At 38.3% G+C, this 17,019-nt stretch overlaps 1 protein-coding gene across 1 annotated transcript; it reads left to right on the forward strand.

The window, feature by feature from the left end:
• Positions 1-3,102: 3,102 nt before the first annotated feature.
• Positions 3,103-15,888, forward strand: rtn4a (reticulon 4a). The gene is made up of 7 exons (XM_026933575.3): positions 3,103-3,526; positions 9,320-9,527; positions 9,626-9,764; positions 9,858-9,927; positions 13,718-13,764; positions 14,210-14,268; positions 15,433-15,888. The coding sequence occupies exons 1-7, from the start codon at positions 3,250-3,252 to the stop codon at positions 15,473-15,475; spliced, it is 843 nt and encodes a 280-aa protein (XP_026789376.3). The 5' UTR covers positions 3,103-3,249; the 3' UTR covers positions 15,476-15,888.
• The last annotated feature ends 1,131 nt before the right edge of the window (positions 15,889-17,019 follow it).

Raw genomic sequence — 17,019 nt, forward strand, 5'->3', positions numbered from 1 at the left:
ACATCCGGAGCAGTGGGCAGCCTTTTTTGCTGCGGTGCCCGGGGAGCAGTTGGGGGTCCGGTGCCTTGCTCAAGGGTCTCACCTCAGTCATGGTATTGAGGGTGGGAGAGAGAGCTGGTCATTCACTCCCCCCACCTACAATCCCTGCCGGACCTGAGACTCGAACCCATGACCTTCACGTTCACCTTCGGGTTGCAAGTCTGACTCTCTATCCATTATCCCTCCTATTATCCTCAAAATTACTAAAATCTATTATCCTTGACCCCAGCAATTTAAACCTCCAGAATATGATTTTTACCAAAGTTTGTGTGTTAAGTAACACCCCCCCCCCCCCCCCCATACATCCAGAATACCTATTGTGCGACTATAGAAAAATAAGCAAATCACCATAAAATCTCACTAATTGACCTACAACTGGAAAGAAAGGGTGTTTTAAAGGCTTTATATTATTTCTAAGTACAGATTTTTGTTATTTAGAACATTTGGAAAGAAGAACAATTTCTGTTATCAAAGATAGTAACATGTATTATGTTCGGGGTCAATTTGATCCCAGGAAAAAACAAAACAAACACAATTTCAAACATTTAGAACAATTTTATTTGTAAAACAGAAGGTGTCAATGGGCAGTCTTGCATCGGCAGCTGTAGGTGGCTGTGACCTCGTCCAGATTATCAACCCCCCCCCCCCCCCCCCTTAGTCTTATTGTAGTCCAAGACCATTTGTGGTTTCCTGTCTTCTCTGGTGCTCAGGACAGCATCTTTGTGCATGGTGCTCATCAGCAGGACATGTTTCCCTTTCTTGGGGCAATAAAAGACGACAGTGGCTCTGTCAGCGAAGGCAAACATTGAAGATGTTACCTTCTTGTTCTTCATCGCACAAAGCTCCAGCTTGTTTTTTCTCATTGTCCCGTACATAGTAAGCTTCCTTTTCAGCAGTTCCGTATCTGGTGATCTGGGACCATTTTGACGACATTAGCAGCGGAAAGGGACCACAATAACTTTGCATTTTTGGAAGGTAATGTGTCTGCTGGTGGTTGAGAGCCAATTGGAGGGTCAACACTAAGAGTACCATTCTCATCAGAGGAGGATGCTCATAATCAGGGTCCTCCTCAACATTATCCTCTGTCTTAGACACATTCTCCTCTATGTCACTTACACTGTCAAACTGTGACAAAACGCCATTGACAGAAAACCTTTGCTAAAAGGTTATTTTCAATTCATTTTCAATCTTTTTTTTTTTTATAAAAAGACAGCCCACAGAGCACCAAGAGAAATTTTAGAGAAGGCTGCAGTGTAAGCTTTTATATGTTTGCTCCTCTCCTATGTTGGGTGAACTATCAGTGTCCTCATGAGAACTGTGTTTACACCTTCCCACTGTCATGTGAACTATAAGTGGTTCTCGCAATACTACAGGTATGGTTATGTTAGATTAGGGCCCTAAAGCAGAAGGAAGTTTTCTGAAGATTATAAAATCGTATGTTATAGTGACCCTCAATATCATCCAAAACAAATGTGTGTCAAATTTTGATAGTTCTTATAGGTTTTATACAGCTAAAACAGCCTGGGGTCAAACTGACCCCAAAGAACACTGATGCTACAAAATGTGTACAGGACATTGAAAACATATCATCATGTTAATTTTATGTTTACCCCATTGCCCCCATTAAATTAGGAAAGTCATTAAGTAAGAAGCAAAATGATGTCAATCATGTATTTAGAGACGTTCCTCTAAAATTTAATTCCTTAAAATTTGGGAGTAATGTTGTTTGTTTTCATAAATAGTTTAGGCTATAAATGCAGAGGCAAGCAGAGCATCTCTCAGTGGATCTGCAAAGGAATCTTTAAATGTGATTTTCTACTTTTGGAAGTAACCAGACTTTAAAATGCTAGAAATTTACTTGTGATTGAGATACGTGCAAATGAGAAACACACAGTACTGTGCAAAAGTCTTAGGCACCCTATTTTTTTTAGTACAAACTTTGTTATTGATTTTTATTTTATGACATCTACATTATTGATTCACTACAAAAACATTTTAGATTTCCAAACATTAGTTTTCCAGCACAAAATTAAATGTTACAGAAAAATGTCTGTATGTCAGTAAGGAAAGCAACATATTACGTAAGACAAAACACATAATGAAGGCTGCTGGTTTTTGCTGCAAAAATAAGAAGCAAGTGTGAGAGTCAAAGTCTCCAGAAGAGCTGTGGCTGGTTCTGCAGAATGCTCAGTAAAACTTACAGCTCATTTCCTTATAAAACTGCAAAAATTGTACCTGAGACTATTTTTTTAAGCAAAGGGTCGTCATACCAAATATTGACTTTGTTTCACTTATTACTGTTTACTGCTCTTTATAGTATTTTTTTAATGTAGAAACATTTAATTTCATTATTTTTGAAGGAATATTTGCTCTACAGCATTTCTTTGCATGTGCCTAAGACGTTTAGACAGTACTGTATATCAGTCCAAGAAAGCCCATAGAAATATATGTATAATAGTAAATGTCAGAAGTTGGCCATGTAAAGAGTTTTCCCAGGCCACCACACATACATCCTAGTGCAGTATACAGCCATTGTTCTCAAAGTGGGGTCTATCTATCTATTTATTTATTTATTTTAAATCACACAATGGTGGTGAAGATTACTATTAATGTAGTATCAAGGTTGTGATGGATGTTATTTCATTATCCAAGATGTAAGTCTAACTGACAGGTCATTTACAGAGAAGTGGGTTCATCTAAGCCTGAAAAACTAAAAAAAAAAATGTTAATTGTAATCTATCTTCACTTTTAATAAAATCAGGAAGAGATGTTAATATACATATGGTATATGGTGCACTGTTCTGGATGCGCATATAAATTAATATGATGGTACATATGTACTCTTTTAGGATTCTTAAAATTAGGTCGGAACTGTGATTTATTATTATTATTATTATTATTATTATTATTATCCTTCTGGAAGGGATCCCTGACAGCAACAAAGTTTGACAACCCCTGGTATACCTCATATAAGCATACCGTTTAACAGTTAGCCACGCCCCCTTGAGGAAGAATAGAACACAAAGCTCCTCCCCTTGGTATTGCGTTGTCACCGACGACTTGAGTAACTTCCGGCTTAACTTCAAAAAAAAAAAAAAAAAAAAAAAAGACTGTTTCAGCTGGAATGGTTAGTTCGCTAATGTACAATAAACTATGAAACGGGTATTTCCGCTGAATATCTGAGAGTAATCTTGAAGAGCTGTTTCCGCTATGGATGATCAGATCAGTTCCACTACAGAGGATCAGAAGTACCTGCAGCAGGCAGGAGACAAACTCGCCCCCGAAGTGTTTACGGAGGAGGTGTCAGAGTTCTCCGACTGTAAAAGCTTCGACTATGATGATATTTTGGATTTGGCCGGAGGCGCAAAAGACGCCATCGAGAGACACCGATCGGAAGATCAGCTCGTGGACATAAAAAACGTACAGATCATAAACTCTCCTGAAAAAGAGGAAGCACACGAGGAAGTTAAAGCACCATCGTCTCAGTGTAAGTAGTGACCGTTAACTACCGTTTTTCCCACCCATGTTTCACATAAAGCTTTCTAATGAATGCATACAATATTTGCATACAACGATAAAGTAGGTCTTTCTAGCGTACTATAAGTCCCGTAGACCAACAGACCAATCAGATGCCTCCTTCTCATCCGGGTCTTCAGGCAGCAGTTAGCAAAGCTAAAGGGCACCTTGCTGTTTGGGTGATTCCAGTCCACGATTGGGGTGCCATTCGTTTCGCGCTGACATTTACATTTAAATTCTATATGTAAAGTAAACGTCAGCTATATTATGAACATAGATAAAGTGTCCTCCACAACAACCTATGTTCGTAACTTAAAACATTAATAAAACCTAACACTTAATGAACAGCATTTTCTCAGCCCACCATAACTACCTTAAAATATAATCATTAAAATATTTCAGAATCGTATTAGTTTGCATAAATGTCTGAATCCTGTGCTTGAAAGATCATTTTCCATAAATAATAAAAAAATAATAAATTTAAGTTCTAAAACATTGACTCAACCCTGTTGTGTTCAAGCAACTGAATACGTTCACCCCTATGAAATATTTGGAACCTTCCACAAATTTCCTGAAGATCATGAGAAAAAGAAAAGTATATCATCTCCTTTCCTGTTTCTTTATATTCAGTGATAGGTTAGTGATGAAGTCACTTCTAAAGTGCAGCCCTGTTACCTAAATTATAGATTGAACATAATATTATTAATAAATAAATCAATCAAATAAATCATAAGAATGTCATTAATGCCCTATTACCATTAGCATGGATGCTAGTTATGCAAGGTGTCTGAAAAGCCAGGAACCAATGAGAGTAAAACTACATGTACTTAATTTTGTATTTATTATTTACAACACATGCTCTACATATTCACCCTTACACTACACATTTTCTCAGTCGCTGTGCTGCGTTTTTGTTCCCATTGGTTCCTGACTTTTCGGACATCCTGTAGTTGCATCTTCAGTAAGCGCCTTGTCCTGGTCAGGTTTGCAGTGGATCTGGATCAGGTCTAAATCCCAGGTTTAAATCCTAAAATCTATGTTCCTGTGTGCTAGGAATGTCTAATTTAATGTAATTTCATTGCTACCTTGTTGGTCTTCCTTTAAAGGAAGAGAAACACCAATCCCTTTTCTCCCCCAACTGCTATTGCCATGTGAGAGTTCTGGGTGTCATCTGATAACTGAAACACTCTCTCAGTAACCCTGCCCAGTTTCTACAAGCTATTGTTCCAAGTTCTGAGAAACATCAGAACAATGATGATTACATGCTTTAAGAGGAGCTGTGTGTCACATAATACACATCCATTGCATAAAATACTGTACATCATTAGATCTGAGTAAAAAAAAAAAAAAATTAAACCTGATCTGATGACAGATCTGAGTATCAACCTGGGTGTATGATCGAGCTCTCCGTACTTGTATTTATACAGTTACAGACTACATCTTGTCTTTTTCCATTCACATCTGACCCTAAGACTGCTCTTTAAGTCTTTTACTTTCACACTAGCCTTTTTTTTTTCTTACAGAAACAAATGCGCTGACTGAGACTCTTTTTGTGCTGACATGTCGAGACAAAAAAAGCCACAAGAGAACGTTAAGAGAACATGATTAGATTACACATAAAAATAACACATAAAATACTGAACACACTAAAAACACAAACCATGATGCCACAAAGACACATGTGAGCATTACAAACATGTTATATAACTAAACATAATAATGGCACACCTGACTATATATATAGATAGGTAGGTAGATAGGTAGATAGATAGACAGACAGACACCCCGATCAGCCATAACATTAAAACCATTTGCCTAATACTGTGTAGGTCCCTCTTGTGCCACCAAAACAGCACTGACGCATTGAGTCATGGACTCCACAAGACCTCTGAAGGTGTGCTGTGGTATCTGGCACCAAGACATTAGCAGCAGAACCTTTATGTCCTGTAAGTTGCGAGGTGGGGCCATGGATCAGACTTGTTTGTCCAGAACATCCCACAGGTGCTTGATCTGGTTGAGATCTGGGGAATCTGGAGGCCAAGTCAACTCCTTGAACGTTTTGTCATGTTCCTCAAACCATTCCTGAACAATTTTTTGCAGTGTGTCAGGGCACATTATTTTTCAGAAAGAGACCACTGCCATTAGGGAATACCGTTGCCATGAAGGAGTGTACTTGGTCTGCAACAGTGTTTAGGTAGGTGGTATCTGTCAAGGTCAGGTTTCCCAGCAGAACATTGCTCAGAGCCACACACTGCCTCCGCTGGCTTGCCTTCTTCCCATAGTGCATCCTGGTGCCATCTCTTCCCCAGGTAAGAGATATGCACCTGGCCTTCCACATATGCACCTGGCCTTCCACATGATGTAAAAGAAAACATGATTCATCAGACCAGGCCACCGTCTTCCATTGCTCAGTGATCCAGTTCTGATGCTCACGTGCCCATTGTAAGCACTTTCGGCAGTAGACAGGAGTCAGCATGGGCACTCTGACTGGTCCGCAGCTATGCAGCCCCTTACGCAGCAAACTGCAATGCACTGTGTGTCCTGATGGCTTTCTATCATAGCCAGCATTAAATTTTTCAGCAATTTGTGCTACTGTAGCTTTTCTGTGGGATCAGCCCAGACAGGCTAGCCTTTTCTCCCTACGCACATCAATGAGTCTTGGGCGCCCATGACCCTTTCGCCGGTTTTGGTAGGTACTAAACACTGCATACCGGGAACACCCCACAAGACCTGCCATTTTGGAGATGCTCTGACCCACTCGTCTATCCATCACAATTTGGTCCTTGTCAAAGTCACTCAGATCCTTACACTTGCCCATTTTTCCTCCTTCCAACACATCATCTTTGAGAACTGACTGTTCACTTGCTGCCTAATATATATCACCCCCCTTGACAGATGATAATGTTATTCACTTCACCTGTCAGTGGTTTTAATGTTGTGGCTGATTGGTGTAAAATTATCATTTGAATTACAAACAGTACTATTTTCAAATCTCTTAAATTAGCAGGAAGTTCATGCCAATCATGTGATGCATGACAAGAAACTGCAGACTGACCAAAAACACTTCCGTTAAGATATTACAAAATCACCACTTATAAGGGCCATTAGTCAACCTATTTGTGGTTTTATATATACATTCTCCAAGAACTGGAGAAGGAAGTTCATTAAGGATTTTAAAAACTAATACTACATTTGAGAATTTCATTAACTTTTCCCAGCTTAACAATGTAGCTAAAAAATATAGTTGAGTCAATGGTCAGATTATCTTGATTAAACCTGAAATTAACCCAAATAGGCCTAAATTATACCATATTCACTTAGTAATTACACCATATTCAGTAATGTACTAGTAGCACTAGTAGTATTATAATATAATATAATATAATATAATATAATAATATATTCATTGGGATATTGGTAATGAAATATTTTCAGTTCAACATGTCATAATTCTCCTTATATTCGCTTACTAACATTTTTCACTGGCACTCTGTCCTCTGTGTTTGATTTTCTCACCAACTTGTGACCTGACTGATCGGGAGGTTAAAAGCACTTGACATCACTTAGTACTTTTCTGAAAATTGGAACTTTTCTCAATGTTGAAAGCTCAGCCAACAGCAGTTCCTTTTAAAACTGGCTGCGCTGAGCCTGTCTTACAACTGCTGGAGGTTAAGAAATATAACCGCCCAGTGTAAAAGCATGGTAATGGATACCTTTGGTTGGAGGTTTGTTCTCAGAAAACTCTGCCGTGCCTGATACACGTACCTGTAACAGCCCCTCCCTTGTGCTGAGAATGATCCACCACCAAAATAATACCTGTGGTCAGCCATGGTTTCATGATGTTTCATGTCTGAAGGGTGGGGTAGAGGGTGTGCATGGATGTGTGTATACCTACAAAGTGTGCAGCTGTGCAAGACTCAGTGTGCAGGTATTCAGAGGCTTGTGCTGCCATCTAGTGGCTCCATTGGAAGTTTGCACGCAAGGCCCACTGTTAATTAATCATGGGAGATGGGGACAGCTGAAGTTGGGCTAGCTGAAACACTCTCTCAGTAACCCTGCCCAGTTTCTACAAGCTATTGTTCCAAGTTCTGAGAAACATCAGAACAATGATGGTAACATGCTTTAAGAGGAGTTGTGTGCTGTGTGTCACATAATACACATCCATTGCATAAAATACTGTACATCATTAGATCTGGGGGAAGAAAAAAAAACTGACAGCTCTGAGTATCAACCCCAATACTCATACTGGGTGTATGATCGAGCGCTCCGTACTTGTATTTATACAGTTACAGACTACATCTTGTCTTTTTCCATTCCCATCTGACCCTAAGACTGCTCTTTAAGTCTTTTACTTTCACACTAGGCCTTTTTTTTTCTTACAGAAACAAAGGCGCTGACTGAGACTCTTTTTGTGCTGACATGTCCTGACAAAAAAAGCCACAAAAGAACGTTAAGAGAACATGATTACATTACACATAAAAATAACGCATAAAATACTGAAAACACAAACCATGATGCCACAAAGACACTAATTTATGTGAGCATTACAAACAGATTATATAACTAAAGTTGGGTAACTGAAGTTGGGCTAGCTGTACTTACAACACAGCTCAATGAAAACATGACATGAGACAGTACTGATACTCATGGATAACCAGAAAAAAAAGAAGCAAGCTGTTTATTCGAAGACTTTGCTATGCAAGTCCTGCATGCACTGTCATAAACTAATGTTCAGTGCATACTGAAAGTGTGATTTAAATGGATTTTTATGTAGTTTACATTTCACTTTTGTGTGTAAAACAGAAGACACATGAAACAAGCACATAATTAACCAGAAATTAATGACACAGGGGTGCTAACATTCATTCCTTATGTACTCTTTCTCTACAACTCCGATTCACAGCATGCCCTCTCTGCCACACACATGCATTGTTACAGGATTCTCTTTTCAGCATGTAACACCTGATGTTGGATTGAAACATTTGTTAAAAAGGATACATAAAAAAAAAAAAAAAAAAGCTTGAGAAATGTGCCCAGTGTGAATTGGCTTTATACATGATTTTAGCTATATGTGAGTCTCCAGTATCCGTGCTTTTTTAACAGTCAGTTATTTTCCAAGAAACCAAAAGAAGAGAGGCTGGTGAGGGAACTGTTTATAGCATTTATCACACCAGCATTTATCACACAGCTTAGACTCTGTACCAAGGTGAAATGCAGTCATATCGCTATTAAAAACATGGAATACATAAACAGTATTGCTTGTCATTAATAACATGCATAAACATTACAAACTGAAATTATTTTTAAAGTGGTTCAGTACTTTTACTTATTTAATCAGTTTAAAATTATTAATTATATTATTCTAGAAGATTCTCTAGCATATTTGTATGTCACATGTGTTTTAATTGGTTAATTGTTTTAATTTAATAAACATCTTCTCTGTGTGTCAAGCTGAAAGTGTCTTCTCACTGATCAGTACGTAGTCATAGTATGCAATATGAGACACAGCTTAGGACAACCATAGTGATGATAAAGAGCTTGTCTGTATTTGTACTGTGCCATACAAATGAAATGAACAAAATGAACAAATGAAGAAAAAAAAAAACTGGCAGCCAGAGAAGTTTTTGTTCTCACCTGCTCAAATAGCCGTGTGCGATTGTTTGCATAGTTAAGCATAAGATACATTTCTGGCTTAAGTGTTTCAGTAAGAGATCTGCTGTGTCACCCCATAAATAGTTTCTGAGTGTGTGTGTTTGTGTTTCAGTGTGGGATCTGCTGTATTGGCATGACATACAGAAGACAGCATGTGTGTTCGGAGGGACACTGTCACTATTGATCTCTCTGAGTCTGCTCAGCATCATCAGTGTGTGTTCATACATGGCTCTGGCTCTGTTATCCATCACCATCTGCTTCCGAATCTACAGAGGAATCACAGAGGCTCTACAGAAAAGCGAAAACACACACCCGTTTAAGTAAGAAACATGCACATACACACAACCTGTAAGTATGTGTCATTTAGCGCAATAAAGCAGTTAAATACTGACTCCGCATTGTGTGTGTGTGTGTTTAGAGTGTACCTAGAGCAGGATGTCACTCTACCAGCTGATGTAATTCATAAACACGGTGATGTGCTGTTGAAGCATATCAATGCCACTGTTAATGAGATGAAGCATCTTTTCCTGGTGGAGGATCTGATTGACTCTCTGAAGGTATTGTAGTAGTAGTAGTAGTAGTAGTAGTAATAATAATAATAATAATGATAATAATAATGTGTGTTGTTTCTGTTTGTTAATCGTGTACAGTTAGCAGTGCTGCTGTGGGCTCTGACCTACGTCGGTTCTGTGTTTAATGGACTCACCCTTCTCATTATCGGTAAGTGTTCATCTCAGCAGTGTTACAAGGGAAGGCTGTTTTCACTGAGCAGTGTTTGTGCCAGAGCAAAATGCAAACATACCAGTGATAAAATGTGAAATATAATACAAACTTTATTGTTTTATATTAGTGACGTGCAGATAACATACCACACTGAAAAGCAAAACCTTCATTACATTGCTCTTACATTGCTTGATCTCTTCAGCAGGGTATTGCTTTTTTTATTTTTTATTTTAAGGAATAAACATTTCATTCATTGCAGTCATGTCGCACTGAAAAGCAATCATGGTCCAATCACAGCCAGTACATTCACTTCAGACCAAAGTCAGCATTTAATACTTAAAAAAATACACAAATTATTATGAAACCATTTAGAAAGTCATACATTCTCATAATTACCTTCAAATAATATTGTCAAATAGGTATCTGCAACTAGATACCAGAGCTAGTCCTTCCTCTGGCCCCTGCACTAATCTCTCCCTGGTCCCTCCTCTAGTTCCTCCCTTAATCTCTTCCCTATACTCACTTCTAATATCTCCCGTGGTCCATCCTTCGGTTCTTCCTCAAGTTCCTCCCTTAGTCCCTTCCCTTGTAAGATCCTCTTCTTTTCATTTACATTTTATATTCATTTTTATTTATTTGGCAGATGCTTTTATCCAAAGCGACTTAATTGAAGGGTCTTCCTCAAGGACCTAACAGTGACTGAGCCATCACTGTACCCCGACACCCCACTCAAGTTCCTCACTCGGACTAGTGGTGAGAGCTAGTCGATCCCCAAGTCACTTCCCTACCAACTATCCCACCTCTTGCCCCTTCCCAGGTCCCTCCTGTGGTCCCTCTTTTAGTCTTTTCCCTAGCCACCACCCATTTAGTTCCACCCATCATCCCTCTCGTTGAGCCTTGATTGGCCCCTCCCCTAGAGCGAGCATTGCATGGCCCATCCTGTGAAGCCTAGCATGGCTCCTTTCCTCAGCTCCTCCTCTAGCCCCTTGCCTGGCCACTCTCCTTGTCCCTCTCTTAGACCTCCTTTTAGTCCTCCTTTTAGTACAGCAGTGCATGAGGACAGAAAATGTTCATACACATTTCAGGTCAAATCCATTTCAGGTTTCATAAATTCTGATTTGTACGTCATGTAAAAAAAAAAAAAAAAAAAACTGGATTTAGGATCAAGTCGGTATTGTAAGTAATGTCCCTGGCCTTGATCCACTTTTATCTGTCAAACTATGGGCTTGATTCTAATCTCCCATTTCTGTTGAAAGTGCTAGACAGGGTGGTAGCCACTCAGCTGCAGAATGACCTTGCTACAGCAACCCCTTTGAGCTTTTCCAGTCTGGTTTCCTTTCACTGCACAGCACTGACACAGCTCTTGTAAGAGTCACTAATGCTCTTCTCTTGTCTGCTGACTCTGGTACCCTCAATATTCTTCCTCTTTTAGACCTCAGTGCAGCCTTTGATGGAGTGAAATTCTTCTCTCTCGCCAGGAAATTTCTGGCGTGGTTTACATCCTCTCTCTGGCAGACTCCACTTTGTATCTATTGATAAACATAAATCCTTTACCGTCCCTGTCAAAAAAGAGTCCCTCGTGGTTCAGATCGTAGTCCTGCTCCTCTGCATCATACATTTTCTCCTTCTCGGTCAGACAATTTGATGACACTGTCTTCCACTGTTATGCAAAATGTCACTCTGATTTATGTTGCCACTTGGTCCGCCACAGTAATGCCTCTTAAATAATTGACCACATGTATACGTGATTCAGAATAATGGTTCAACTTCAAATCTGCAATTTTACCAGTCGACCCCAAAGCCCTGCTTAATAGAACCTCTACACTTTGTTTTGGCATTGTGTCACTAGTCTTTCTAGTTTCCATCTGGCATAAAGCTTAATAAACTGCAACTTATTCAAAATTCATCTCACATCCACCAAGTGTTCAGCTCAGATTACACCTGTGGCTGGTTGGGTCATCCTGAGTTAAGCACAAATTACTGCTACTTACATTTTAAGCTCTTTATAGTCACATTTCATTTTATGTCTTACAACCAAGCTTGCATACTCAGTATCTCCTTTAAAGGTTTACTGGTAGCTTATAAAACCTGACTTGTGCATCTGCGGGGTAGATCTTGGCCCACATTTTCTAGAATTTTATCCCAAGGTATATGTTCCTTTTTACCTTATGTCGACTCTTAGATGCCTCAGAAAGTTTCCTATTTTTTCAGCACTGTTGACCCTACTACTCTTGATGTATTAAAGCAGGTTTTGAGGAACAAACCCTAACAAAGCAGAAATGAACAGAAGGTTCAGAAAGGTTGGTTTGTTTAGCCATAGCACTGATGATTTTTTTAAATCCCCTTCACTGTGAAAATGTAATAGTATAGAGTATAGACTCCTCAATACTTAGAAACTGGACTGAAGGAACACACACACACACACATATACACACACACACAACTGAGCATCCTCCATCCTCTGCAATTTTTTTTTTTTTTTGCAAGTTTTTGCACATGTTTATGCTGCTACAATACCTATTATATTATACTGTACATAGGCTGCTACTCTTATGTTTACCCTTATGTTTACACTATTTCAGCTACTTGTATTGTACTCTTGTACTATTTGCACTATTGTCACTAGGTTCACTTTTAAAAAGAACTGTGTACTGGTCGGCGCTGCACCGGGACTTACTATGCTCACTGTCTGTCCCAGTAGTCATTGTACTGTCTTGTACTGTCTTGCGCTGTCTGCACATGTTTGCACTTGTGCACTTTATGTATACATTATGTAGTCTCTTGTAGTTCTGTGTTGTTCTGTGTCATCTTATGTAGCACCTTGGTCCTTATGTAGCACCTTTGCATCATGCCAACTTTATTTAGGTGAACCTGAGAATTAGTGAATGTTGGTTTTGTGAGGCAATAGAAAATCACAACGTGAGACTTTGTGCGGAGGAACTGCTTATTATTAAGTAGCGTTTTCTTACTTTTGCTTGAGCATTAGCTTTGAGTGAATTGAGTGACTCAACTGATGAACGGAATCACACGTACAAAAAGTTTGATTTATGGACAGTCATCAAAATTCACACTCCAAAGGTGTTTTTTTTTTTTTTTTAAGAAAAGCTATAGAAAAAAAATCACTGTAAGCACTGAGTTGCATTGAGCATTGCCTATATATGCTAAAACAAAATAAACAACAAAAAGTCATTTAAGAATCAGTTCCCAATGTTCACCTAAAACAGTGGACTTGTTCTCAAACGACACGTCACAACAGTGTTCTTGTTTACTTTACTTGTGACCTCAGCATGCAGGTCAAATCTCCCAGTGGCCAGTCTGGGCCTGTTTCTCAGCTATTATTATTATTATTATTATTTATTATTATTACTATTATTCATGTCATGAATAGTCATGATGATTGAGCAGACTGAACAGATTTATGAATACTGTTTTATTGTTAATTGTGCCCTGGGAATAGCTGGTTTTACCAGTTGTGATGTAGGTGGATCTGACCCACACACTTCTCTTCAGATGGGTTTGGAGTTTACTGTGTAAGCTGATCTAAAGTAGAGTGGACAGAGGCTACAGAAGCAAGTGGTTAACATGAAGCAAAGGTTATCAGTGGCTCTGTTTATTCCAAGAGAGGACTCATTTGTAAGCAAGAAGGCAGGGAACATCAGCGAGCAGTTCTGAGGTTGAAGAGTGGGGAATGTAAATACTGAAACATCTTTACTTCCAAACAACATGCTTTAGAGAAACTGACTGGTAATTTATAATAGTGATCATTGATTTCTCTCTCCTCCTGTAGGTGAAGTTGCAGCATTCACCTGTCCAATACTCTATGAAAACCACAAGGTGAGTCTGAACACAATGAAAACACGTAAAGATTAAACCATGGCAGGGCATGTTGTTATAGGAAAATAATCAACAGCAGGGTGGTGTGATGCGGGTAGCAGTGCAAGTCCTGTAAGAGCACAATGTGAAGTGTATTATTCCCCTTATACCACAACAATTTGGCATCCATTACATTATTTTTATTTGTTGATGGATGATACATGGTGTTTTTATCCATTTATAGTCACATTTAATGACATGGAATGTCCGTAAAACAAGTTAAAGACTTGTCATTGTGTTAGGGTGTCTTTTAACATGGATTTAATTTAACAGGTATTTCTTTAAATACTTACACTATACATATCACAGAGTTCTTATGATGTGTATGGATAAATGAAATCAGAAACTGATTGGTTGATCTTGTGTAAATTGAATTGAATTAATTTTCATGTTTTATCTCACATAGACGCAGATTGATCATTACTATGGACTGGTGAACAGCCACCTGCAAGACATAGTGAAAAAGTAAGGCTAGAGACCATTCATTGCTTTATTTATTTCTTATAAACATGGGTTTGTTCATACATTTCACATTATTTGCTAAAATGAACAACTGAGCTTTCAATTATTTTATCTTCAATGGTATTTGTGATACAGCTACATGTGATGTCAAACAACAGGGGCAGAACTACAGAGTGACAGCTGGTGCCTCCTGCGTGGCCCTTGACACTCTAATTAGCACGTTACTTCTGTGTCCCCTAAAGTAATTTTACACAAGCACAAACTGAGTGTACTGTCAAAGCCTTTAAAACTGCAAACCCCGTGATGATTCTATTATTTATATGTGTATTCAAACTGGGGAAAAAAGTGTGCTGTATTGAATTCCATAATAATAATAATAATAATAATAATAATAATAATAAAATCCATTTACATACTCGTGAAAAAGGAAAAACAGAGCCTGTGTTATGCTAGCACAGTTTGGGTATACGTGTTTGGATCTGCTTGCATCACCTTTATCCTGTAGGGTGTGGTCACTTCTATGATGACTCCGCCCCCATCCACAGGGCATGAGGACGCACTGAATGATTTGTTGAGGATAAAAATTATGTAAATCATATGCTATGGCTTTCACACTCACCAGAGATTTTGAAAGGTTAGACAGCGCTCTACATCACCATCATCAAAACATCAATCAGTTCAGTGGAAGAAAGGTGTCCGTCACTCCAGTACAGTTCCTAAGGCTTGTTGCAAAGATGCACTGAAGCTGTTCTGGTGTCTTGTGGTGGCCCAACACCTCATGAAAACACTTTATGATGGTTTTTCCTTTAATATGTCACCTGTCTGTATACCAGATGCAGTTTAGAAAAAAGGCAAGCGCAAGCTTGTCACTGGCTGTCACTTGGCTTGCTTGTCAGCTTGCAAGTTGAATGAATAGTCACAGTGTAGTGGCCAAGTGAAGTATTGTGCTTTTAATGTATGTCTGACTCTCAATGGACGTTTGCATTTTTTTTCCTTTTGCACAGATTAATATTAATGAACATTAATAATTGCATTTTGTATTATATAAAACAATTTACTTCAATTACTGTTACACAGAGAAACTGAAGGAGACTTATATGAACTGGTAATTTTGTGTGTGTGTGTGTTCTTTATTGTTAATTTTGTTGCTGTAACTTTGTTTTGCAGGATTCAGGCAAAGATTCATGGAGTGAAGAATAAAGCTGAATAAAGTGCATCAGTATTGGAATGCAAGCGAATAAACAGCGTGGAGTGTGTGTGTTTATGAAAAGCTGTTCTGTTACTGTAGTGTATGTTAATCAATTGTGTGTTAGGGAAAAAATCCACTTAAAATACATGGATTGTGTATTTTCATTTTCCCCAGCTTTATTACTTCTCATTGCTGCAGTGTTTATTTCATAGATTTTTGTGTGTAAATGAAAATAGGTTTATAAAAGAATAAAATGAGAGTGTATTTTTCTGCATCTTTATTGTTAATGTGAATAGCATTAGTTATAGCGTATATTGAATATGATGACTGTGAAGATCAATTTAAATCGTATTTCATATAGCTTTATTTTTCTTTATACTGCTGTCTGTCTGGGAAAATAAAATAAATGCAAATAAATCATATGGATGAATTCAGTGATGTTCCTAACACATTGTGGTTTATCATCTGTTTAAATCTTTGTTGTGTGTGCGTGTGCGTGTGCGCGTGCTTGTGTGTGTGCGTGTATGCGTGCGTGTGTGCGTGTGTGTGTGTGTGTGTGTGTGTGTGTGTGTTGGGGGGAGGATTTTGGTTTGGGTGAATGTGTTAAAGTTGGCAACCAGAGAAATCACACCATAATTATAATTTAAAGCAATAGTTTAATGCAACACAAGAATCCAATACATTTTAAATTATTAAAAAAATATATAATAAAGAAGTCATGGACCCTCTCACCTCTTCATGAGAACTGATGGAAGGAAGCAGTTGGAGCAGATGTGTCAAGATGAATGAGATCACACCTGATCTCCAAATGTGAGGAAACAAAAGACATTGGACATCCATGTTATATATAAGGCCAAAGGCTGAGCAGGAATAAAAACACTTGGGAGCACGTTGTTTTAGAAAAATCGTCAATACCCTGTCATTGTGATGTGTGATGTGACCTGCGTGCAGCGGAGTTACTTTTACCTAAAGTTGATTAATCTTCTATAACAGCACATCCTGTAGTGTTTTGTTCCTTTTATACCACAATAATTTGTCAATGGACAATTATTTATTCATTAAAAAATGACCCACTTTTGATCTGTTTATTATGGACCCCCTAAGGGGGCATGGTAATGAAATAAATATGAGATGGGAGGAAAATTTATGTCAATGCTTTTGCGTTTCCCTGAGAAACTTTGTGTTCTCTCGCAATTTATTTGCATTTTCTCGCCAAGATATTTGTGCAAAGTTTCTTGGGGGAGCACAAAAGTTTGGGGGAACACAAACGCATTGAAATATTAATTTTCCTCCCATCTCATACTTCTTTTTCCATCACCATGTCCCCTTAGATTACTGTTACATTTAATGTTGTGGTATGTCAGTGAAACATGTTAGTTCCTGTTATGATTTGTTTTATAGCAGCTATAAACAGTCGCTCTCTTCTCTTTTTAAATCTTTCTTAAAGTTAATAAAAAATAATAATAATAAACACAGAGCTCTACATCCTGAAGACTTTCCCTTGTCAGAAAACTGTGTACGTTGCTACTATAGAAATGATAGCATAATAAAATTAACATCTTAAT

This window comes from Pangasianodon hypophthalmus, chromosome 2 (genome assembly GCF_027358585.1).
Source record: "Pangasianodon hypophthalmus isolate fPanHyp1 chromosome 2, fPanHyp1.pri, whole genome shotgun sequence".
NCBI classification, from domain to species: Eukaryota; Metazoa; Chordata; class Actinopteri; order Siluriformes; family Pangasiidae; genus Pangasianodon; species Pangasianodon hypophthalmus.